Source organism: Haemorhous mexicanus, chromosome 1 (assembly GCF_027477595.1).
Source record: "Haemorhous mexicanus isolate bHaeMex1 chromosome 1, bHaeMex1.pri, whole genome shotgun sequence".
Classification (NCBI taxonomy): Eukaryota; Metazoa; Chordata; class Aves; order Passeriformes; family Fringillidae; genus Haemorhous; species Haemorhous mexicanus.
In genome coordinates, this window is record NC_082341.1 from 44,904,668 (window position 1) to 44,930,972 (window position 26,305).

Sequence of the window (26,305 nt, forward strand, 5' to 3'; positions counted from 1 at the left end):
TTCAACAAGCTGGCACACAAATGTCTTACCCATATTCAAAGTCCAAGAATATTCAATTCGTTACATGGTGTATGTAAAAGCTTAAACAACTGGAATAACTAGAGAAGGCGTGGCTCTAATATACATTTTCAATCTGAGAAAAATCCTATGGAATAAGAAAAATTGCCATTTCACATATTGCACTTGAGGAAGCTTTCTGTAAATAGGAAGTGAACAGGGAAAACTCTTTCTCTAGAATGACTGGGAACAATGGGTGGCATTTTAATTGAGCCTATCTCACTTTTTAGGATCTGTAATTTTTTAGCTCAGAATAAATGTATCTGCTAGATTATTTTGGCTAATGACCCTATCTGTTTTTTTTCTTGCTTTTATTTAAATAAGTCTATAGGGATTAGAGAAAATTTGCACCCTCGAGGCTCAAGAAGTAGAAACTATTACAACCCCAAAATGAGAGAAGAGACATCCTTATAACTTGTATTCATTTCTTATTAATTGTCACAAAGGCCAAGTTTTTTTTCCTTTTATGTAAAAGAAATACCCCAGAATGTGAAGAAGTGACAGATATTGTCAAGCCTTAAACTAGGGGCAGAGGTTTTCTGTCAGGTTACTCCAAAAATTAAAGAACAAAGGAAAAAAAAAAAATCTTTCTGTACTGCATGCAAGTATAAAAAAGTTAATTAACTTCTACATGCTAGCTTCTGGAGATGTAATCTTTTTCACCTTAAAGTACACCAAAATTTATACTTAAAATAAACTCAGTGGAATACAAACACTTAATTTTCAATATATATCTCATATTTTTCCATAGGAAATATATTTACCAAAATATCTGCATTGTGAACTTTAACATTTCTATTGAAACGACAGAAATCAAAATGGCCTTAGCTCCATCACAAACAAGATATTCCTGAGCCTAATCTTGATCTCATAAAATGTGTGCAAGGGAGTTTTAATTTCCCATAGACAAAATGAACACAAATGTACACAGGAATCCAACAACTGTAAATCCCCAATAAAGATAAAAAAGAAAATGCTGCAGAAGTCAAAAGAAGAGGGAACTACAACACTTCTTTGGCCTACATTCTGTCCCAGGTTCCTAGCAGATGGTTTGTAAATTATCAGACACATTTGGCATGTGGGAATTACTGTGTAACAGTGGGGACAAGCCACTGAAGGAAGAAGGAATATAAGAACAACGTAAGTATATGAACAAAGTAGACTTTTTTCCTATATTCCTGGTATCTCTGCATGATTGCACATAGGCTTTGAGGATCAGAGAAAGCTTGGAAATTCAGTGTGTTGCTCCCACAACTGCAGTGAAGTGAGTGAAGACATAGGCAGTCTCAGTTTCTAGTTTTCCTACAGATTGTGAGTGCTATTTTGTGCTCATGACACAACGAGTCACAGGTGCATAGTTTAAAAAAAAAAAACACAAACAAAACAAATCCCACTGGACTATAATTAAAACAAGTCACATCAAACAATCCTCCTGTTTGACTAAAAGATAGCATGTGTTGATTTTTAAAGGTGCAAAGGATTAATCTTCTGCCACTTTTTTTCCTGGGGGATTTAAAAGATTGCTTTAAAGGAGCAGAAGTCATTAACCTATAGTAAATTTATTATAGAACTATTTTCTTTTTCTGTTTTTTGACATGAGCACCCAAAACAATAATAAAATCAAAGGCACAACTACTTATAGCAGTCTGCAGGTACAGCAGACTGTTTTTCCCCAGTAGTCTGAAGGCATCCATGAAGTTGAAGAAAAAATTAAGGCTCATGAAAAATATTCAGAAAATAAACTAAGCTGAAATGAAAAACAAAATCATGAAGATATTTAGTTAATAGAAGTTAACAAACACAAAACTTATGAAACAGGCAGACACAATCATGCTACAAATAAGATCTAAAACCAAACATGGGAAGTACTTTAAGAGGTGCAATAATTTAAGAGAGAAATGACTCAATGAAAACATTGAACAAAACCAGGGGGGAAAAAAAAATCCAGACAGATAGAAAGATGATAAAGACTTTAGGAGTTTATTGGAAGACAAAAGCAGATATAATGGGATGGTGACAGAAATCTATTACAGTGGTAGCAACTGGAAACTGAAACAAAGTGGGATCATCTTTTCCCTCATCTGGTACAAGAACTTTTATGACCATTTAAAAGCAGCCATGGTAACAAACTATGCAAATCTGCTCAAGAGTATGGGTTTGTGTGCTATGGCTATAGTTTCATTTGAATAGGTTGATACAGTACATCACTTTCTTCAGGACATAAGAACGCTTATGTTTGCTTCTGAGTACGCATCATGCTATATGCTCCTTATAAATGAAATAAATTTGTTCTAAACAGATGAAAAAAAAAAGGAACTTCTGCAATTAAAACACACACAATGCAATGTAATACAAGAGTTCTGTTAAAGGAAAAGAGAGAGAGAGAGAAGCCAAAGCTAAATGATGTTACCTAGTGTATCTGTGAAGTACTACAGGGAAACTTAATTTGGTTTAAAACCTGAAGGAATTGACTCAACTAACTTCCAGCTACAACCTGAAACAACTGAAGAAAGCCAGGCAGACTGTACTATATTTGCTTTAACAACCTTTTTTAAAGAGTCCATTGAAATGAACTTTGAAATACAGCTCTAGCCCTCACTACCATCTATCTCTATCTTGCCTTTGTCTGAGACAATGTATGAAGGAAATTTGACTTTAAAAATCCCCACCTATTTCACACATGAAACACAAAGTCATAGTGAATCATGTGACCACTCAAACAACCCATTAAGTCCAGAGATAATTTTGAATCACTGTAACAGTCTTATTAGACCAACTGGACTAACTGAAGTAGGTAACAGCCTTTCCAGATACTAATTTACAGAACTCTTGCTGTTTAGATTTCATAGACTTATCCACCTTCCCTTTCCAATTATGAAATGGTAACATTTAGGTCTGATGTAAAGCTGCACTGATGATGTGCATGTGTGGCCCATAATATTGATTTTACTGCTTTGGCTAGGATTGTTTCCTAACACTTTTAAGGCTTGTGGAAAAATATATTAGTTAGAAGATCTCAAACCAACAGCGTGGAGTACTGTCTCTAAAGTAAAAAGAATATGTATTGCAAAGATTTCCTGCTTTCTGGTGATGGATTAGGGACCACAAAGAGTCACTAATAACAACAGATAAAGGCCGAGGCCCTTTGTTATCACCTTCTAGTGGTTTCACAATCTGAAGCTTTTCTGGCAGGTAGGAGCGACTGCTGATAGACATTCCTGAATATCCAGTGAATTCTGAAAATCTGGAGTGAGTTCCCAGTGACATGATGCTCTCTGTGGGGGTAACGGAACCACTGTGGAGCTCTCCCTTTTCTGCAAGTTCCCGCAACTTCCTTTCCTGCTCCTCCTCAAAGAACTTGCGCTCCGAGAGGTAATTCTCCCGCCTGAGGGACAGCCTACGCAGGGCAGTCTCTAGGTCACTGGAGCCCGGAGTCCCTGGAGTTCCAGGCTTCTTCATTCTGTCTTCATTTCTGAAACATAATGGGGACACAGAAAAATAATAAGAAAAAGAAATAAAGGTGGGAGGGAAAAAAACACATTCTCAGAAATGTTTAAGACTTCCACGTGACAGTTTTGAGACACTCACCAATACCTTTACATTACTGTGACTGGGAACAACTTGCTCCTCATCTGAAGAGCTCAAAGGCAAACACCAGTCTTTTGTTTCTCTTCCAGAGTAAAAATTTTGAGTCCTAGTTCCTGCCTGGAAACTCCTGGTTGGAAACCTGCACTTTACTTAAGAGCTTCCTCCTACCAAGAGGTGAGAGTTGTCTACTAGCTGAGTGTCTCTCACAGTTATGCAAACTCAAGTAAGCAGGCCCCATGTTAAAGGGTCAATGCTGTAAGAACACCTCAGTGAATCACAAGAGTATATTATACTGACAAACATATATTGTTTTGAAGTATTAAGCCATTATAATGTAAAGCATATACAGCATATAGTGTGGAGCTGTACTGGGGGGAAGAGAAAAGTTCTGGTTCGTTTTATTCTTAAATTTTCATATTAGATGCACACTTTATTCAGTTTTAGGATCAAAACAGTTAACTGTAGCTGCATCTGGAATCAGAACTCCCTGGCATTTATGTAACATGGTGAAAACTTAAATATTTTTAAGTGTTGACACCTAAACAAAGGGTGGTTTTATATCATCTGGTCATGCTGCATCTCAGAAAATGTCTGAGAGGGAGACACTGATTGATACACAGTACTTTCTAAAAGCTTTGTTTTTTAAATAAACCTGAGCGCCCAAAAACTATAAGCACAAAATAGATTTTGAGGACGTATGCCATCGTGATAACTGCACTACATAAAACAAAAGGAGGAAAACAAGAACACTGCCTTTTTGTCAGAAAAAAAGCAAAAGCAAATTCCAGTGCTCTGGTACTGACCCATTGTCCGAGGTCTCTGTCTCTAAGATGATGCTATTGGTCTTGTTGTCTATCATAATGTTAGAGATGTCTCCCCCATAGAAACTGGAACGTGGAGTGCTGACACAGCTAGAAATGACTGAGTTCATAGCAGAGGATTGGTTAGAGCCTGGGATATTCATTGGTGACGGAGTCATGGATCTCTGCTTGACAACTTGATTGACATTTCTCACCGTCTCGAAGACCCGCTTCTGATGGCTGTAAAACACACACACACTTAATAATCACTCAATAACTTATTACCATGAGAAGGAACAGAGAAACAGCTTATTAACAGCCCTTCCTATTCACAGGTTTATCAAATACTTTGGTTTTATATATAGTTCTGTAAGTAGTATGCATAGGGTCCCATACTAGCTACAGTCTGGCCATTACAATCAATCCATCAACATAATTCTTGTATCATCTTAGAATATTTTTAACAGAACATTTGACAATCATGTGCACGGACCCTTTCAAATATTAATAAAAAATAAGTGAAAGAGCATTTCAGTACATCAGCTAAAACTGCCGTAAAGCCATTGACCTCCATTCAACTCTTAACTATAAATTGACTAATCCATTTTAAAAGAGAGTTTGAATTTACTCTCCTGGGTATCTCCATGCAAGCAAGTACTGTAACATTCCTCTCTGAAACCAATTTCCAATCCCCTCAAATAGTACTTTAAAAAAAAGGAAAAAGATCCCAGAAATATAATGGACCAGGACTTGAGAGAGAGGCTGTCAAGGCTGGAAACCTAATATTTGACCTACTTCTACATTTCATTCTTTATCACCATTGTCTTTATACCATAACAAACATCATTCACCTAGTTCATGACTGACATCAGATGACACTTCAGCAGAAATTGCTTGACAAAATAAAATTACCCTACATCATGCTGCAACAGTGCCAGCACTGCTTTATTTTACAGTTCAACAATGGCTGAACACAAGGATAGCACATTTCTTCTATCTGAAAGGTAACACTGCCAGGTTGTAACAGTGACTGCATGCTTTATGCTATTTAATATCATTTAAATTTCTTTCCTTCTGTCCATGGGTGCTCAACAGTTGCACCCTTTGTGTGGAGGCTCCAGGTCTATAGCAGTATATCTTTATGAGGTTGAATCTAAGAGTATTTATCAATAAATAGTCCCATGGAGCTTGCAGTTACTACCACTGCACAAATAAATAAAACCTAGACAAGTAATGCAACCAAAAATAAAAGTATCCTCCTCTGGTACAGGCAAAGTAAATAAGATATTCTAAAGAAGTTAAACTAGCTTTAAGTTAGATTATACTGAAAGGATGAAAGGATCCTATGGGGTTTGAGCACGCTCAGAACTTTCTGATCTTACATTTTTCTAACCAACATTTCACTCCGTCAAAGCCTCATTTGCAGTTCTTGGCTCAGGCTCAGAAAAGGTCAGTGTATGCATCAGGCATTTTGTAAATGCAATTAGAAGGTCGCTGGGAAGTGCCTACTGTACCTTCCCTGACTGTCCTGTTTTGTAAACTCTGTTTCTGTAACAGACCCTGCAAACTGGATTAACTTATTTCAAATTAAACAATCCATGCTTTGTACAAATCTGTGAGATAACCCTATTGGAGTACACGTGCAACTGGCATCAGCGAGGCCATTTCTGCCAAGCTGTATCAATCTATAGCTTTGGGGCTGTCGCAAGCACTTAACTTGTTTCAAACGACTCTCCTGTTTAATTCAACAGAGCTTCAGCACAGGCAAAATGGGCATCACACTAAGTACCCAACCATTCCAAATCCCTTACTGCCCTGATGTTCTTCCTGTAAAAACTGGATTAGATCAACCTTTTATGTTATAAAACTCACCAAGAACTTGAACTCCTCCTCTAACAGGTAACTGAAGAAATCTAGCATGGTAACACACATAAAACAAACCTTTTCTCATTCTCAGCACTCACCAATGAGGAAAGACGCTTACAAGACAAAGCAAAGACAGTGTTATAGGTGTTTTCTTTTAGCAGCTTTAGGAGAAAATAGAAATGCCCCAAAAGCTAGGCAATTTGTTTTCCTTTCTCTCTATCATTCACATTCAGCTAGAAATATTTCTTTCTAAATATCTAGCTCAACTGTTTCCTGTTTTTTCTCTTCTCATCAAATAATTAAATTCAGATATAACCAATCAATTAGGAACCAATTCTTTTCAGTCGTACGCCAAGTCAGGAGAGTCGGGTTCATCCAAATGCAGTTCTTTCCTCATTGACCCTTCTATCTCTGCTGCCAAAGAATCCTGTTTAAAATAAGCACAAAAGAGAAACAAATATCATAGCATTAATAGGTTGGCATGACAGAAAATAATAAATTACTTATACAAAATAATAAATAATGAAGAGTATTTCTAGAAGAAAAAAGGAAGGTTTAAATATGAAAAATTACTGGAAAACTAATGTAGTATATAAAGCACTGACAAAATATGGCTTAGCTTCATTTTCCTGCAGTATGTACCATCTGATAATAAATAATATCTGCCAAAGAACCTTCAAAAAGCATTTTCGGCAACAACATGATCCAGCTACCCAGACTGAATTTCATACTCAGTAACACTCACCCTTCATGTATAAAGTTTGCACTTTATATTCTCATTAGAATAAACATAAAACCTACAGCATTATCCACCCATCCACAAAAATGACATGATTCTTGGCATAAAGCACTATATACCTTCTCCATAAGGTTAGAGGTAACAGGCCATCAATTTTCCATAGCTGGTCACTAAGTTTTACTACTGGGTGCAGGGTCTAAGTATCAAACATTAACACACCTAAATGTTCTTCTGTCCTATGATTCAATGTTTGAAAATCATTTTCACACAAAACATATAAGCCTATCTCAGCACAAGCATACTTTTCACACCTTTCAGCTGTATTTGTGCAAGCACAATTTGTATTATTTTTGCAAGCACAACTTGTATTATTAAACGTCTGCACTTTAATTTGGCCTGTGTTCAGTCTCAGAGGGGAGCACAAAAAGGCAAGCTAAGCCTTTGCTGGCAATTTACTTCTTGTGAGCACAAATGAAATGTGTTCTTCTTCAGCAGTAAGACAAGGCAGGCCAGATTTTGCTGCTTGATTACATTAATGTATTTCAAAAGAAGCCACTGATACCATTGCCTTCAGAAACAATCTAACTACTCTAGAGATACACAGGCAAGCAGAGCAAATCACTGCATACATTCTTATCCACTCTTTGTTTTTCATTTCATTGAGGGTACTGCATATTTCCTGAGTTTTAAATGTCATAATCACATGAAATCAGGCAAAGAAAGTTAATAACACCAGTGAAACCACCATAACTTTTTGCCATAATACAGATTAACAGCTAACAATCTTTTAATGAACCACTGAATTTTCAGTCACTACAAAACAAGAAGTTATGCTTTTAACCCTGTTCAGAGGTTTAGACTGAAGAACTAAAATGTATATCATAAATGACTAGAAAGATGCCTGTCTGGAAACCATAGTTATGTTATTAGGAAGTTTTATCGCCAAGGCTATTGAAGACAAACGGGAAGCTCCTAATGAACATCAGCCACCACAGTAGAGGAGATGCCTAACAAAGATGTACAGAAGTGTGTAAGAACCTGTTAATGCTTAAGCTGTTAACCAGGTTTCACAGCATAAGCACACCCAGCTGCAGGCTGTATATAACACTGCAGCAGAGCTGGACAGCACCACTGTTTCAGAACCACGGTTGCAAAACTGATCACTCAGGTATCCTTTAAGACTATGCAAATACACATTTCACCCATGCTTATGTCAGACCTAGCATCCTATCCCTGAAGCTGTAAGTCAGATGCAAACACACTTCCTTTGCTTGGTGTGTGCAGGTTTTTCCTTAAATCTGCTTACCATAGGGAAGAGACCAAGGGAGTGGTACCGACGTGATATAGCATTGGGCATTGTCTTGTTCCTAAGGTTTTTCAGCTCTTCTTGAGCCTCATGAAGCATTTCCATGCACTCTGCATACTTGTCTTCCAGCTCTCGCAACTGTAACATAGAGAAAACAGCCCAAGACCTTATGGGGTGCACTATTACCACAAAAATCCTCCAAATTTTTTTAATACTGGTAAACAATAATAGTGTAGGGAAGAATATCCCACTTTAAAGGAATCGATCTCCAACAACTGAGTATCCCTGGAGGATCATTAATAACATGGATTAGTGATGGGAAGGCAGGCAGGGAGCATAACAATGCGGAAGGAACTGTTTGCTCCATTTCCTTCCTTTCCTTCCATGTGAAGCCATTGTCAAGGAGAAGACACAGAGCTAAAAAAGTATCTTTAGTCTGATCAGGTTTAGTGCTTAATCACTGCCACGATGACAACAGTGGCAATCACCATGGTCTGAGGACAAGACATTCCACAACGGTCCAAAGGACTTAGGAATTTTAAAGCCAGGACTTTCATGCAAACATACGTATACACATATAGCTTTCAACAGCCTAAGACTATACCTTATTTTTAGCTTTCTCAGGAAACACATCTTATGTAATCACTCTGTCTACAGATGTCTGTGTGCCCTCACAGCTTTTGGGCTCATCAGCAACTTCAACTAAGTTTGGCAAAGGGGCAGAAGTCTGAAACACCACATTCCTACAACTTTCATAAAAATAAGCTATTTGTTTTAGAAAAAGAGATCCGGTTAATTTTCTTTCCTAAGAAAGGAATGGTGAGGCATGAGCCCAATCTTTGTTGGCCACTACAGATACAAAAGGTCCACCTACTGGAAAAGCTTCTCTGGACATTCCCACCTTCATCACCAAGTAGTGCAAGTGCAAGACACATCCTAAAGGGATCAAGCTTTATTCATTCCATCTTGTCCATTTTCTTTCATGTGAATGTAGCACCCATAAGACAACCCAAAATACTGGACTGCCTTATGTTTATACACTGAACAAACAGAGCATCAATGAACTCTTACATGTTATCTCACTAGTCAACATAGGCTGAAATTACCAGCCTAGAGAAGTCAACCTCTGAAGGTGTTCCTGTACAGCCTGTAAGTCTCTGTGTTTCAAAATGTGTGTCACTTGAAGAAGCAGAGAAGAGGAAAGAAAAGGGTTTGAATTCTACTAGGAACATAAATGTTCCTTCATTGCATATACACAGGACAAAACTATTTAATATTTCTGATCCAACTCAGACTAAACCTCTCATGGCAAAGTGAACAGTCATTGCTCAGCTACTAAATTATTGTATTACTAAGTACTGTACTCACCTCTGCTGTGAGCTGTCTCTGGGCATCTTTAGCTGCTCCCAGATGCTGGACAAGTTCCTCATTTTCAACTGCACACTAAAACACGCCAAAAAATGTTAGAAATACTACAATGTTTTGTCCTGTGATATTTGTATCATATACTACAGGTAAGTAGGAAAATTGTAACTTTTCCCACCTTTCCTCCACAGCAATATTAATCTATACATTAGTTTAAAAACATTTATAATGTTAACACAAGAACACACAGCATTAGAATGCACCTTGCTAAAAGAACCTCCAAACAAGTATGTGCCTACTGAAATACTTGCACTGACACTTTTGTCTCACCAACATAACTCAGAGCAGAGTTTTGTATCTAAAATTTAAAATAATTTTAACTATTGCATTTAAGAAACCATATATGCATCTTTTAATAAATTGATGCTTTCTAGTCAAGTGTGCCAGGTATTAAACACCAAACAAGGTCATCCACATAAGGAAGGTGGACTATTTCCTTTAGGCTCTAGTACAGAGAGGATTTTAATCTGTCCTTCAGTCATATTAGTAGCAAATAACAGCAGTAGTCTCTCAACTGGATTGCTTACAGCTTTTGCCTTTTTCTGCAGGTCGACTATCTGAGAGAGAAGATGAGTGATTTCTTCTTGTTGTCGGGCAGCATCTTCAGTTTTCTTTGCTAGCTCTTCAGAGATATTGGCAATCTGGATGTTTGCATCCCCTTCAAGATAAGTAATTACAATTAACATCACAAACCCAAAATCAGAAAAGTAAGCATAAAGATGTTCTTTTGGAACATCACTTGCTTCAGCAGAATCCTACCCCCAATTCACAGTAAGGTATTTTTGAAAAACACAGTAGGACACAAAACCAGAAAGGTATCAAGCACTCATGGTGCAAAGGAGACTGAACACTTTCAATGCAAAATTATTTTTAAATGAGAAAGATTTAGCTTTAAGCCAACATTTTCTGCTGTGAAATTTCAGCCCAGAAGTTTTCTCCTCATAACTATTTATATAAGGAAAATAATTACCACTGAAAAATCGACTGACTGATCTGGTTTGGATTTTTACTGACCTATCTCAAAAAAGTATAAAGAAGTAGGCACATACTTAGCTCTTTTACACAGTCATTGACAAGTTGTTGTTCTTTCTCTTCATAAGTAATTGTTTCAGTCTTCAGCTGACAGGCCTGTTCAAGAAATCCACATCACATATGCTACATTAGCACATTTGTTCTTTGCCAGTCTGTTGTTGCACTTCCATCTGCTTCAGAAAGACAAGCTATTCTAATCACTCCTTCAGGAAGACAGTGAGAAACTACAGTTTTTGCCTGTCCTCCCACATGTTCTGGAAAAAGAGGCCAGGTGAACATTCAGCAGGCACATTACTGTGTAGAGAAACTTGCATCATTATCACCATATCCCCACTAGGTGTCACTTGTGAATTTTGCACTAAAAGTAAAAAGAAAAAGAAAGGCTTGGACATACAAAGTACTAGCATGCAGAACTTGATCTGGTCACTGAGCAAAGCTAAGTATCATCAAAAACTAAAGAAATGCTTGGTTTAAATAACTGAATTAAACATTTGGGTATTTAAAAAACATGCTATTTGATCCTATTTAAAAAGTTCTGGCACTATAACCCACAAAAAACATTAATGCAACCTCCTTCCCTGGTTTGTCTTTTCCACTCTGACTCAGGGAGTGCCAAGAGCAGCATGGCTGCAGCCAGCTGGTTCTGTCTGGCACTACCTTGGTGGGTCTGTAATCTATTCCCAAAGCTGGGGGCATGCACAGACATCCACAGACTGCATCTACAGAGAACTGCACAGCTCACAGGTTTCAGATTTGGCTTCATCCTGTGTCTTGCTGGCACAAACTTCATCTCCCTGGATGGGAAGGCAGCACTGCATGGGGTTTCCTACTCCAGAGCTCCTGATGCAGTGGCTCTCTCAGTTCTAGGGTTCATTATGCTCAGACCATCTATTCCTCACCTTCCTTGTGCACCTTCTCAGTTAAGAGCACAGCAGTCCCCATTACCCGGTGTCTTGTGCAAAGGTGTGGCACTACCTATTTACAGTGGATCCTGCATTTGAAGTGGTAGCAACATTCTATTTTCATGTATTCACTCTTAGACCAAAAGTACCTGTCCTGCTATACTCTGCTACATGTTTGCGAAGTAGTAACCTGCTCCCATGTTTAAAAGTTGGATTGAAAATATAAAATTATTCACTTCATATTTAATTATTAAACTTTAAAAAACTGTGTCATCTGTGAAACAAACAGAATATTATAAGAAATAAAGAGAAGAAAAACACATTCAATTTAAATATTAACTGCCTTGACTTGAAACACAAAATGAAGAAATGTAATGCAAATTTAGGCTAGAAATTTGCATTTTGACAAACACTGAATTGATATCAGAGACCATGCCAGCCTACAAAGAGATCTGCAGCTCAAGTCACATGTATCTGCCAGGTCAGCTCTTTAAACCTGTTTCAAAGTGCAATCCTGGACTCCAAAATCTGCCCATGCTCCTGCACATTCTTTCTGCACAAACACTGCTTGCCATATAACTTGATTTGGGAAGAATTTCTTCACAGAAAGGGTGATAGGACATTGGAAGGGGCTGGAGTCACAGTCCCAGGAGGTGTTCAAGAAAGAACTGGACATGGCACTCAGGGCTCTGGTCTAGTTGATAAGGCATTGATTGGTCAAAGGTTGGCCTCAATGACCTTAGAGCTCTTTTCCAACCTAAACAATTTTGTGATTCTATGTAGCTTCTAAATTTCAGCCTTTCCTTCATTTAAAAGGATAAAGGATGGTGATTAAACAATCACAGAGAGATCTGTTATATGTGGAATTATACTCTCAGTTAGACTCTCAGCTTTTAATACAAGCTTCTCAATACCTGTGTTCTGGCATTTAGATGAACAACTATATTAAGCAAAAAAAGGGAGAAATTTCACCTCAGATCTAAGCACAACATTTTCCTCTTCAAGGTCCTTGAGTTTCTTTTGAAGAGAGTCCAAATGAAAGTAGTTCTGGACAGAGGAGGAAGATTCATTCCTCTTCAGCCTTGTAGGAAAAAGCAACAATTTTAAACAATTTTTACATATATTATGGCAAATTTCACAGAAGCACAGACTGAACACAGGTCTCAAAAGCAAACAGAGCCACATGAAATACAGCTTATTCATGCCAGTGCTTTTGGGCAGCAATGAATTTGCAGTGAATTTCAAAAGAGAACATTTAAAAATTTTATTTATTATTCTGCACATTTCCTATAGAAAAGTTGTTCAGCAAAGGCTATGAGAAAAGAAACCATGTCACTACAGGGAGCAATCCAATAGCTCCTGATTAGTGCTGCACATGCCTCATCAGAATGAAGCAATAACTCTGCAAGGGCAGACAGCCCCTCAGAGCCTGCAATGCTGTTCAGCCAGCTAAGTGCCTGGAACCCACGCTGTAAGCCATGCTTTATTTCTTTCCTTTGGCTTGGAATTTTTCCATAGTGCCTTCAGAAGCCCTTCAAGCACAAAGGTCACTCATGTAGCATATCCTAGCACATGCAAATGTGTGAGGTGTACTGGGCTGCTGTCAGTGAGACCCACGGCTGCCCCACCACAACAGTGACCCAGTTCCTCTGAAAGCTGCAGCATCGTGCCAGCAGCCTCCCTATGTACTCTCCCCTCCTGGCTCCTGTAGGCACCTGGATAGCCAGCTGGCTCAGTGCAAGTCCCTCCAGCTGGACCTTGCACCAAGTTCTAAGTCCCATTTATAGTACCAGCCAATACAGAGGCAATTTTACCACTTTTCAAAGTTATGAAATCATCCAACAGAAGACAGTTCAGGGCTGCAGATCGATTGACTTACGGGGTGGAGCAGACGGACTCTGGTTCACTTTCTTCAGCAGCACTGGTATAGAACTGGAGCAGTTCATCTTTCATGGACAGCTCATGCCGCAGCTGAGAAACCTACACAAAGAAAGAGCTCACAGATCAGTAAGCTGATTTTCCAGACACATTTTTAAGCACACTCACTACAAATTAGCCTGTTATTCACCCTCCAGGCATCATCTTGGACTAAATCAAGAGTCCAAGACTGAAACAGACCAAAATAATTTCTTTTATTTCTTAGAAAATAGAGAAAGTGTACCTTTTAAAGTAGCCACTAAATGATTTTTTACTGGTCCAAATATGCAATTATTCGCTGCTATTAGACATGTTTCTTTTTTATCTTTTTTAAGATGAGCAATCCTGACTCACTGTTGCATTAGTCTAGATTCACACACACAGTAATGGATATATTGTAATGATACAGCCAGAAATTAAAGTGGCACAATCAAGCCAAACATTGCATTTATACATTTTGTGTGATGACTGTCACCTTCTGGCATGGATGCTGACCTTGCAGGCCTCAGATGCCGACATTTCCTCCTCTCCAAGAGGCTTTACATAAAATTACTGAAATGCTTGTGTAGTAAGGTAACGTTTGTGACTCAAGTGCGGGTTGAGCTGCAGAACACCACCACACAGTGGGAGGCTGCTGTTCTGAAGCTGTTCCAACAGTGAAGGTTGCAGTCAGTTTCTGGGTTTTTTGGCTCTGGTAGTTTGTGGGATTCCCATACTTAGTATATGCATACATCAAAAATGAATGAAACATCAAAAGTGGGTGATTAAGATTCCTTGTAATTGTGAGCTCTACAAATGTAATCTTTGTTACTTTATATTGCTGTTCTCCAAGAAAAGGGTTAAAAGCCCAATTAGACAGCAGCACGTACACAACTTCACAGCTGTGATTTAAGATGCCAGCAGCAGATTACTTTTATTTACCTTGCACAACTACAGACAGCATAACTGATCAGACACATCCATTCCCTTCCACTTGCACTGCAAGAGTTGGCCCTCAGTTTGCATTTTCCCATGTAAAAAATGCACAGTATGTTTCTTTTTAATAAACTTCTGCTTTTCATATTGTAAGCATACTTTTCTTTGTAGTTATTATTAGGAAAAAAACAGAGAATATCAATTACATAGATCTGAACTCCCTTTTCATCGAACAAAAGAGCAGATGCAATCCAAAAAAGCACTTGAATTGTTCAGAATTTGAGGCAAACAAGGTCATTTACTTAGCTAAGACTGTTCTGGATAATGAGAAGTGCTAAGGCACCAAGTCCTCCTGAGACATGGGTTCTAAATAGCAAGGGGAAAAAAACCATCCCCATCCAATCACATTTTAGAAAGCTATTAAACAAAATTTGTGCATTAAATTTTGGAGGCTCGCTTTCTCCATTTCAGGAAGAGTGAAAATGCTGAACCAAAAATAACGATTTACTTCCCTTCAGCACATTATAACTCAGCCTCTTTAAGAAGCAAGAATTCAAATGCTGTCTGTGGGTGGACACTAGATCATCTCCAGCTCTTGCTACTGGTTTTTTTTTCTATGAATTAAAAAGACTGAGGATACTATTTTTGCTGCCATTTCTGAGCATTCCAAACCTCCAAAAGAGGGTGAACAGTCAGAAAAATTAATATTTTAATGGAACAGGACCAGAAACAATAGGCATAAACTGAAACATGGGTGGTTCCTCTTAAGCATTGGGTGCAACTTTTTAATTGTGAAGATGACTGAGCACTGGCACAGGTTGCCCAGAGAGCTTGTGGAGTCTCCATCCTTGGAGACAGTCAAACACCATCTGGACATGGTCCTCAGCAATAGACTGTAGGGGGTCCTGCCTGAGAAGCAGGTTTGGACAAGATGACCTCCAGAGCTCACTTCCAAGCTCAATCAGGCTCTGGAACTGTGAAACACTCACTACAGTAACTTCCAGCAACACCTCCCCTTGATGCAGCATTTTGTGGTGTGTTATCTTTCGTGAGCAGCTGAGCACAGAGTCTGCCCCATAATCCACACAGGATGAAGAGACTCAGAAGCTCAAGAGCAAGAAAAACTTCTTGCTGAGACAGTTTAATTAAGTGAAGCAAAGCTTCCCATGTAAGCAAAGTAAAATAAGGAATTTATTCACTGTTTTTTATCAGCAGGTGCATGTTCAGCCACTTACTGGAAAGTGGGACCTTGGCACACAGAACTGTCACTTGTGAAGACAAACACCATAACCATGAATGTCCCAGATTCTTCTTCCTTTCCCTGACCACCTATTGTTGAACATAACAACATATGGTATAGAACACCCCTTTGGTCAGTTTGGGTCAGCTTCCCAGCATCTTGTGCAGATGGTGGACAGAGTGAAGAGGGAAAAAAAAAAAAAAAAAGAAAGCTAGGGAGGCTGGGAGGGGCATGAAGGAAAAAGAAAAGAGCCTGGTGGATGCTGTGCAAGCACTGCTTGGCAATAGCCAAAACATTGCTATCAACACTGATTTAGCCCCAAACCCAAAGCACAGCACCAGGTAGGCTGGTGAAGAGTATTACTGGCATCGCAGACAGACCCAGTATACATTTTCACACTGCAAAACACTGAATTTGTTTTATGAACAGAAATAGCCTGCTCTACATTTCCACAAGCCACTGCCACATGTGCCCTCCAGAGCTAATGCTGCCACGTTACTGTTGCCCAACGTTGGTATTGTTACCGAGCAATAGAGACTGAGCCTTCACTGTGCATGGGACAAGGCCCACGACATCCACAAACCAAGCATAGTGATAACTCCTCTCTTCAGGCTTTTAATTGCCTCTGCTGGCCTGACAGCTTTACTCAGCTTCAGAACTAACTCATGAAATAGATGTACTTATCTTAAAAAAATTTAAGTAGAAGATAAAAGTATCCTCACACAGAGAACAACAGTTTAAAGACCTGGGACCTATGAATAGGATCAATCTTTACTGAATCATGACCAACTGTTTCAAGAGTGAGTTGATTTGCTTTTTCTGACAGCAACTAAGTACTTAACAGGTTAGAATTACTCAAAAGAAGGCAGTGTACCCTGTTACACTGTATGTAAAAAGCACACATACAAGTACCAAGTCAAAGAGCATTTCTGTCTTTACAACATTACTTTCTACTCTTAATAGACCAAAAGTAATGTTCCTTTTTTAAGCCATCATTCCAGATCAGAATTCAACTTTTTCCTTTCCTCTCACTTTACACAGAACAAAATCAAACCTGGACTTTGAAACCTGCTATCATCAAAACACAAATTTTGACAGGTGACCTGGAACTCGAATAACGGGTCTAGAGGGCTTTTTTGCCCAGAAGTTAACTGTCACCGACATGTTTTAGGAAAAATCCTTTCCTTAGGATTTTTCCCTCCTGAGAAGCTGAGAGGCCTCAGGAACAAACTGTAAACAATTCTTATCTGCTGCTGTGGAATGTACCAGGGGGAATCTGTGATTGGTCTCATCTGGTTGTTTGGAACTAACAGCCAATCACAGTTCACCTGTCCAGACTGTCTCGGTCAGAGACAAGCCTTTGTTATTCCTTCCTTTCCTATTCTTAGCTTAGCCTTCTGATGAAATCCTTTCTCTTCTGTTCTTTTAGTATAGTTTTAATATATTTTCTATCATAAAATAATAAACCTAGCTTGCTGATACATGGAGTCAACTTTCTCGTCTCTTCCCTCATCCTGGGACCCTTGTGGACAATACTACAGTTAACACAGGTTTGAGGTGGTGTTATTTGAGGACTGACACTGCATTGGAAGTGCTGCCATTTTAGCTTCAGAAACATAGGATAAAATATGTAGAGAAAAAAGAATCAGAAACTGGGAAATTTAGAAAGTTAGAAGCTAAAACCTAGTGAGCTACTTCATTCTGAATACAATTCCCATTGTGCAGATTTACAGTTTACATTTCTTTGATATTGAGCTCTAATGTCAAAGGAGACAATACCAAAATGTAGGCAGCACCATCCCAGAGAAAAGGAACATGGAGCTGCATCATTCTTACTGAACAGCAGATAGACACACTGTACCTGGGAACTACACTCTGCTGCTGAAAAAGCAGACACCCATCTCTGTAAAGCAAATACTTCACAATTGAGAACGTTTCCTCAGTATAATGTTTATGCTTCTAGAATACAGTAGTGAAACAGTAAACTGAGACCGAAGTGTCTGTGCACACACTAAAGGGCTTGCTTCAGTCCACTCACCCTTTTGGTCTCTAGTACAGCAAAAAATCTCAGCTACAACAGTCTTTACTGAACACGATGACAGCCCCTTCTTAAACTTAGCAGTGCCTAACAACACAAACTCAAAAGACAAACCCAAGAATCTGATGCACTTTGCACAGGTCTTTATAACTTTGACGTGTATCTATCAACGTGGCATGTTACTAGCACAAAGGCAAAACTCAGCCTGCTTAATGGGATGGACAGAAAGTTTTGTCATAACAAAGGTCAAAGAGATATAAAGCTAAATTATTCATGCTGTGATACATATACCAGTAAAACCTTAATTTTACACCACACATCAGAAATCATTTGTCCCTGTATTACAGAAAACACGTATCTCCCAGACAATCAATTTTTAGGCAGTTTTTACAGAATTTCAGAAGTATCAATTAATTTCATTTCTCTTATCTTTTGTCCCTAAAGACAGTTGTCTTAGTTACTGTTGTGTTCAAACATACAAAATTCAGTTTTAATAGAAAATCTGCAACCTATTAAAGGCAGATTTTTAATACACAAAGCTGTCATGACTTTAAAGTCTGATGAGCTCTGCCTCAAAAGCATCAGTTTCTGAAGGAATCAAAATAACAGTGTGAAAGAGGGGTGTTGACAGAACATATGGCCCAACATACCAAGCCACCTGGTAAGAGGCTTATTTTTGGTGGCACGTTTCCTAATGCTGCTCCTCAGTCCCACTAAATAAAAACAGACGTGGACAGAGGCAGCCTGTCCCTGTCCTCCACCTTCCTCAATCAAATTTTCCACTGTGGATGGATGATATGAATGCACAGTCCTGCTCAGTCACCTTGCACATACCGAGTACATGTCATATTGACCAATACACAAATAAATTGGTCTGCCTCATGATGAGACTTGGGCAGCAAGCAACAGCACTCCTTTGGGAGAGAACAGAATTAGTTTTCCATGCCAAAAAGGGTAGGCCATATCAAAGGATATTATTTCATTGTGTGTGCTCCACCATCATTTATCACACATCACCGATCACTCCATTCGCACTTTATCCTTTATGTGAGATGTTCATAATGCAACATCTCACACCCCTGAGCAGTGTTAATTATGAACCATTTTAAAGTTTTTACTCCACTGTGGTTCATTGTTCTCTTGCACTCTGTCCTGCTCAAAACCACAAATGGGTGAGATTCAAAAAGCAAGGCCACTGCCTCAGAATAGAAGAAACAACATTGGCTCCTAGCTCATTTATTAAGTTGGAGCTTAATGACAGTTTTACTTACAGCTAAAGACCTATTTTAAAGCACAGGTGCTACTTGAAATGATATAAGCTTTCTGGTGCGTTTTATTTGATCACACCAATGTGTGCACTCCCAGCCCAGAAAGCCAACCATACCCTGGGCTGCATCAAAAGAAGCGTGACCAACAAGTTGAGGGAGGTGATTTTCCTCCTCAGCTGTTCTCTGGTGAGTACCCAGCTCTGGAGCCCTCAGGATATGAAAGACATGGACCTGTTCAAGCAGGTCCAGAGGTGGGCCACAAAAATATTCTTTCTGCTACAAGGGAAGGCTGAGAGCGTTGGGGTTGTTCAGCATGAAGATAATTCTCTAGGGAGACCATATTGCAGCCTTTCAGTACTTTAAAGGGGGTTTATAGGGAAGATGGGAACAGACCTTTTAGCAGGGTCTTTTGTAACAGGATAAAGAGTAATGGTTTTAAACCAAAGGAGAGCAGATTTAGACTAGATATAAGGAAGACATTTTTAGCAGAGAGGATGGTCAGACATGTGAGCAGGTTGCCCACAGCCTAATGTATGGACAATGTGAAGCTTGAAGAAAATTCCCCACATCGCTGCATATACAATATTCAGGCATAAAAATCTTACCTCTTCTCTGATGTGTTCTACTTGCTCCTCCAGGAAATCATTTCTTTCTGTCAGTGATTTATTTTTCTTTAACAGTGACTGGCCAATCCGAGCAGCTAATTCTAAGTCCCGTTCTTTCTGTGAAGCATTAAGAACAGAAAGCCAATTTCAATTTATATTTTTTTAATCACCAAAGGATCAGAGGGAGGGTAAAATTGCCTTGAAAGGGAATAAACAAGCACTTAACAATAAAAAGACTTTTTCTTTCTATGAGGGTTTATTTGTTTGGGGGGTTTTGCCATTTTTTTTTTTCCTTTTCTACTCTTGCATATCTTGCATACAACAGCATTATTCAGAAATGACTGACCCTCTCTCAAAGCATTCTTCAGTTTCCACTTGCTCCACCTACAAATAAAAGGCAATGAGCTATGCAGGAGTAGAAGCCAGTTCCACCACAATGAACATTCAACTCCTATTTTGTGTATGCCAAAACCATTAGTGCTTTTGTGTAAAAACAAATCCTAACTCTTTCCTTTTTACAGATGCCCCAAACTACATTAGGTGGTTACTCTCATGTCATGTTTGGCCTCTTCCTCCCCCTCCTCTATGAGCACAGTACTGGAAATTCCCTGTCTTGACAATTCACCACAGGTACCAATAAAACCTAGAAGCTTATCCTGTAGATGACATGTACATAAGGATGTCTCAGCCTTGCAGAAGCTGGTACATGGGACTGTAATCTGCTTGGGAGAGGATGATAAACTGCATAAAATTTGGCGCTGTTCGTTAAGCATTTCTATTTATCATTTTCTTATTTAACTACTAGATGTTTTTAAGAGTGGTAAAACGGTGCTGTGCTTAACTCCCTAACACAACCTTAGTTCAACACCATTTGAGGAAGAATTTTCTCCCTGTTACTGAAAATGCTCCTTGGGGCTTACTTACTGCCCCTGACTACCACCCAGATTTTATGACTAAATGCTACCTTATGTCATGTGTACATTAATGACAAAGCCTACAAAACATACAGCTACTGTTCACAAGATTTGAAGTCAATGAATTTGAATGAAGAGGCTTTCATAATGGAAAAAAAAAGTTATATCATAACCAGTAAATAAAAAGAAAGGTGACTGATCAATGCTGTATCTGCAAATAGCATTTTACAAATGGTTTCTGAAGGTCAGACTTATATTTGCATTGAAAGCTACTGGCATTATCAAGCCATAAAATCTTTATGTAATCTTATGTACAATCTTTCAGAACAATAGGTGCCACAAAGTTATCCAAAATATGTTTGGATATATTTTAAGCCAACTTATTGTTCACTAATTTGTCTCACTACATAAATACTGAGTGGAAAAAATATATTGCTGTGGTTTTGACTCTACAGAGGAGCAGCTATCTAGCAGCAATGTTTTTTAACTTCCAATTTGAAGAATGTAAGTCCGTGTCCAGGCTCTTCAAACAACATCCTCAACCTTCCTACCCAATTTTTAGCAATTCAGCTCTAAATTTCAGTTTGGGGACAGGTCTTTTACTAACACAATGATACAAAACCAATTTATTACAGCTATATGTAAAAAAAAAACCAAAAACTGAGAAGCAAAACACATTTACACTATTATTAGAAAAAGATGAGAAAGCAGATTTATGATGAAACTTGCTCCAATTTTTACCACATACCCAGGCAGGCCTGGTGCCACTTCCTTTCCTTAGTTTCAGGGCTACAGGCACAGATTTCTGAAATATCTGCACACATGCTGTTTCAAGATCTTCTCAAATGCTGCACCTTTCAACATTGTAATGCAAGCACCTGAAGCTTGCAAATATGAAGGACAGACAAGGGGTGGCTTTTCTTTTTTTCTCACTCGTATGTGTGGAAGCAACAGAAGGAGTTAAATTCTGCAAATGGCCATAATCTCTTATGATAACCATCATAAGGAGAACAAAGAAAGGTGCTGTAAGTGCACCTATCCCTATGAACAGAGTCATTTCATTGGAAATGATGGTCAAACAAAACAAAAAGCCTCACTGAAAGTATTTGTTTTAATAAAGTTTGACATGTTATACACTCCCTTATTTTTCCCTTCCAAACATCCAGACAGGAAAGTACACAAGAAGCTTTAAAACACTGGCTCAGCAAGTCCTTCAAGCATTGCTCCCATGAGTGTGGTGCCTGGATCTATAGACATTTGGCTACAGGGACTCAGGGGAGGAAACAGTTTGGCAGAATGCTGCCATCATTACTAGAAGGAGTCACAGACCAAATGCAGTAAATCTCAGCCAAACAAGGCAAAGGGAACAGGGCACAAAGAAGTTAACAGACTGTTACTACAAGGTGTTGATTTTTTCCAGGAGAAGTATTTTGGGTAACACATCCGTTTTAACAGGTAATTTGTACAGAGTTGTTTGAATGGGTTTGGCTCAAAGCACAAAATATAAGACTGTATTGCATTGAGGGGTATCCAGAACAGGTGGGGAGACCTGAGCATTCATTCCCATACTTGTTTTCTTGCAGAATTAGAGGAATAACAGAGCACCCAATTGGCTAGAAAGACACCATTTTCAACATTGCTATTGCAATAAGCAAGCAATTGAGTATAAAGGACTAAATTGCAGTCAGCCATAAACTAATACAATTGCAACAGTTTTCACTTAAAGAATAACTCATAAGCATTCTTTGGAAAATCACTGCCCAAGTTTACTGTAGAAAAACAGCTGATTTTAGTCCAATAATTTATCATGATATTTATTGAACATAAGCATAGTACCATGACAGTTGCTTTTTGACATTTCCTGAGTGCTAAGGATTACAAGAATACCAATTTTCATAATAATGGTATAAAAACCCCACAAACAACAACCAAATCAACCTAACATACGGGAAAGAAGGCAAATGGAATACTAGGTATTTTCTAATTTTGTGCCTATGTACTTCTCTGGAAAGAAATTATCTGAACAAATTACTATGAAAACAAGTCTGTGAGCTTTTTTTTTATTATTTTCTGAAGAGAATATATCCATCAATAACAATACTCTCAGTTTTACAGGTACTGTAAAAATATGTGTCATTGTAAGATGAGTCCTCCTCCTCTGCCTTCATTAGGGCAAATGTCTGGCCAAGAACAAGTTACATGGCCTCAACTGAAAAATAATCAGAAGTAATGAATCCATTTGACTGAGGTACACAAATTATCTCTATTTAGAAAGAATACTTAGCTTACCAATGAGATTAAGTGTACATACATTTAGAGCCCTTATTCTTCCACACTGAAGAACAATCTACCAACAATGTTTATTAGTGGTACCACGTAATTTCAGTACTACTTTGTCACACTGTTTATGGGTCCTTAAACAGATGTAGTACTTACCTCCTCAAGAAGACGTGTTACAGCATCTATGTCATTGTATGTTTTAGTCATCTGGCCCACTCTTTCAGCACATAAAACTGCAAAGAAATAAAGCAAAACATTAATCAGATAGGCAGTACCATTGGGGGAGGATCACAGAATATCCTGAGCTGGAAGATACACACAAGGATCACTGAAGTTCAACTGCCATCCTTTGCAAGACATGGCTTTCTAAGTTTAGATGTGTGTAAGTTTTCATCTAAAAACCTGCTTATGTCAACTTTTGGATGAGCACATCAAGAGCTAAAAACTCAACAAACAGAGCAATAAACAAATAAAACTCAACATACACCCCCTCCCCAAACCTGCCGTCAAAAAAATCCAAGATTCATGTGATACTGGTAATACAAATGCTTCCCTTGTAATAAGCACTTGCTTTTGTCAGCCGCAGAACAAACTTAAAATGTTAAAACTTTCTTCTCTGAAGAACAACTTGAGTTTATTAAATTTAAGTTTATTTTAAAAAATAATCAGGAAGTCAAAACAGATGATCTTAGGTACATAATTAGGATTCCATCATGTCACCTACTCATTGTATGACATGCAGGAGCATTACTCCATGAATAAGCAACTCCAATACTGTTAGGGGCACTGTGCATCAGAAAGCAACTATGTCATATTAGGTTGATAAGAAATGGGTTTTATGGTACAAGACAGTAAAGTATGCATGCAAAATAAGAAATGGTTTTTGTAATACCCAGCCACACCACGGTGATCACAGTATCACTCATAACAAATATTTACTTAGACTGGTTGAGATTGTTAATCATTAAGGTGGAACCAGGAGTTTTGTCAGACTGAAGAAAGTATGCAGAAGTTGAGTCTATCTCCATAGATGATCCTTTAAGAAGCTAAACTGACTTATCTAGAAGTCAACAAGTTTTCAAAAAATTCACCAACAGTCACAGCAAACAACAGCACTTTCTGCTCTACCCCTCTATATTTCTTTTTTTTTTTTTCCAAATACACTTTTTCCTCAAACCCTGTAATTCTGGAAAAAAGGACTGTTAATGAAATTCAGTGGATCACACGGACTGTGAGTTATCAGGCTGCTGTAGCATGAACTGCTCTTCAGGGGCTTTACCCTTGGCAATGTCACTTAAGGCTCCGTCTGGCAGATAAGCTAATGTTGTTCTAGTGCACACTAAGGCGGGGGAAGAGACAGATCAGGCCTAATAGGATTTATATACTGAGGAGAAAAAAAAAAAAAACAACGGAACGGTACAGTAATATTAGCAGGAGACAGTTTGTCACACTAAGGAAACAACACTACCTAATTCATAAATGTACAATCTGCATATATAAATTAATATACAGCTGATCACCACTAAAGCACATTGATAATACATCAAATACAATATTACCTAGATATCTCTTGAAATGTTGGAGGATATTTTTCCCTATTCAAATATCAGAAAATTGCTTAAATTATGGCAAGAAGTTCAATTTCTTAGTTTATTTTCCCATTTCTCTAATTCTACTTTTGCAGATCACATCCTAAAAACATTTATAATATTTATTGACATGAGTAGTGCCACTGAAATCCAAAGAATGCTACACAAATTATTCAAAATATAATTGCATTTATTCAAATAGTAAGTCTGAAAGTGTAACAGTAAAAAGTTTATGCTTCAAAGTAATAACCTGACAAACATGACATATCAATAGAAAGAATAACTCTACCACTGCAGAAGTAAAAACACAGTAAAAGATATATTACCCAAAAGCAGACTAATAAGGATTCCACAGGGAAAAAAACGTAATGACTTGCAGAAAGGGGTTTAACAGTAGTTTTCCATAAGAACTTCACATAAAACCAGAAGGTATAATGTTCAGAAGACTATTCATCCACATACACAAACTGACATCACCATAAACTCAACTTTGTTTTAAATATAGTAAGTTCATAAGTCATGCCATAAAACATCTATCAGAAACCCTGACGCCAGCAGGTTTCCAATACAACCATACACTAAATAGTTCCCTTGGTTACAACATTCCATCACTACTATAAAATAATATTTGACATTGTCATTAGCAAGCTCATTTAAATTCTGTACCTAGCACTAACAATCACCAATGAGCAGGACTATAGCAACCTCACACCATCCTGATTCAGGTAAATGTATAACCTTCCTAACAGCCAGGCTGATAAAGGATGGTGTTCCCACAGACAGAATAAAGTCACTCAGCTGGGAGAGTGATAAAGTTTGATTGTGTGGATACTCCCTTGGTTATTCCTTCAGAACTTGCCATTTAAACTTTAACCTGGCAAGGCAATACCCCAGCATTATAACAACAGACATTACCAGAAGCAAAGTAGAAAATGGTCACCAACAGCTTTTATATCTAGAAATTTCCATCAAAGTTCTGTTGGTAATTGTCAAAACAAAGATCTTTGTACACTACTCTGCCAGAGTAAAAGAGTTTCAAAGCAGAAGTGTCCTTTTATGCATCCTTTACATTCAAGTAGAAATAAATTTCAGTAGACCACATATAATAAAATCTGTCCGTCAACTACTGTCCATACTACTACCACTACACACAATACTGTGGAAACACAGAGCTGCTAGCTAAAAGGAAGATTTGCTTTTGTGTTGCTTTCAATTACTCAGAAATCAAGGCTTGTGGGAAAGAGAAGGTGAAAAGTAAGGGGAGAGTGGAATCCAGAAGCATAATTTAAAAAAAAAAAAAAAAGAATCCTAAAAAGTGCCTAAATATCTATTTATTCAGCCTCCACTATGAGATAACATTTCAATTCCTAGTACAGCAGTTTTTACTTCTTTAGTGATCAAAAAATCTATCAGTGAAAAACACAGACTATTTTGAAAAACTATTTAGAGGTGTAAGGCAGGGAAGTATGCAGTGGAAAAATACCCCCCACACGTCACATATGTAATGGATCCTGCATTGTAGGTTTCTAGCCTGCTGGAGTTTCTGATGAGTATGAGAGCCTGGCAGCGCTGCTGTAAAGATAAAACAAGAGCAAATGAAGGACAGTGCCTTGTAATGCAAAACCTACAGTGCCAAATTACTGACCTCTTTTTGCTCACTCACACATCAGTAGTTTTTTGCTTGAGGGTGATAGGGAGCACTGTGTATAAGTGCATGGATGCAGCAAGCAGCCAAATCAAATATACTTTGCACTTGGCTTATGGAGAAGGCTGATAGCTAACACAGAAAGAAAGAATAAATAAAAAACCACACATATTTTGAAA

The 26,305-nt window shown here is 38.2% G+C and overlaps 1 protein-coding gene across 9 annotated transcripts in view; it reads right to left on the reverse strand.

Annotated features, from left to right (window-relative positions):
• TRAK1 (trafficking kinesin protein 1) overlaps positions 1-26,305 on the reverse strand; it is a 126,710-nt gene that overhangs the window by 16,986 nt on the left and 83,419 nt on the right. For all 9 annotated transcript variants that reach the window (XR_009486722.1, XR_009486724.1, XM_059848064.1 and 6 more), the window contains exons 4-14: positions 23,049-23,125; positions 19,699-19,815; positions 13,595-13,695; positions 12,688-12,796; positions 10,831-10,909; positions 10,309-10,439; positions 9,725-9,799; positions 8,357-8,494; positions 6,662-6,738; positions 4,449-4,685; positions 3,213-3,529 (exon numbers count right to left, since the gene is read on the reverse strand). Coding sequence is in view for 7 of the 9 variants with exons in the window: in XM_059848055.1 (XP_059704038.1) it covers positions 3,213-3,529; positions 4,449-4,685; positions 6,662-6,738; positions 8,357-8,494; positions 9,725-9,799; positions 10,309-10,439; positions 10,831-10,909; positions 12,688-12,796; positions 13,595-13,695; positions 19,699-19,815; positions 23,049-23,125 (1,458 nt within the window). In the remaining 2 variants the exon portion in view is untranslated. The remainder of the gene's footprint in view (positions 1-3,212; positions 3,530-4,448; positions 4,686-6,661; positions 6,739-8,356; positions 8,495-9,724; positions 9,800-10,308; positions 10,440-10,830; positions 10,910-12,687; positions 12,797-13,594; positions 13,696-19,698; positions 19,816-23,048; positions 23,126-26,305) is intronic.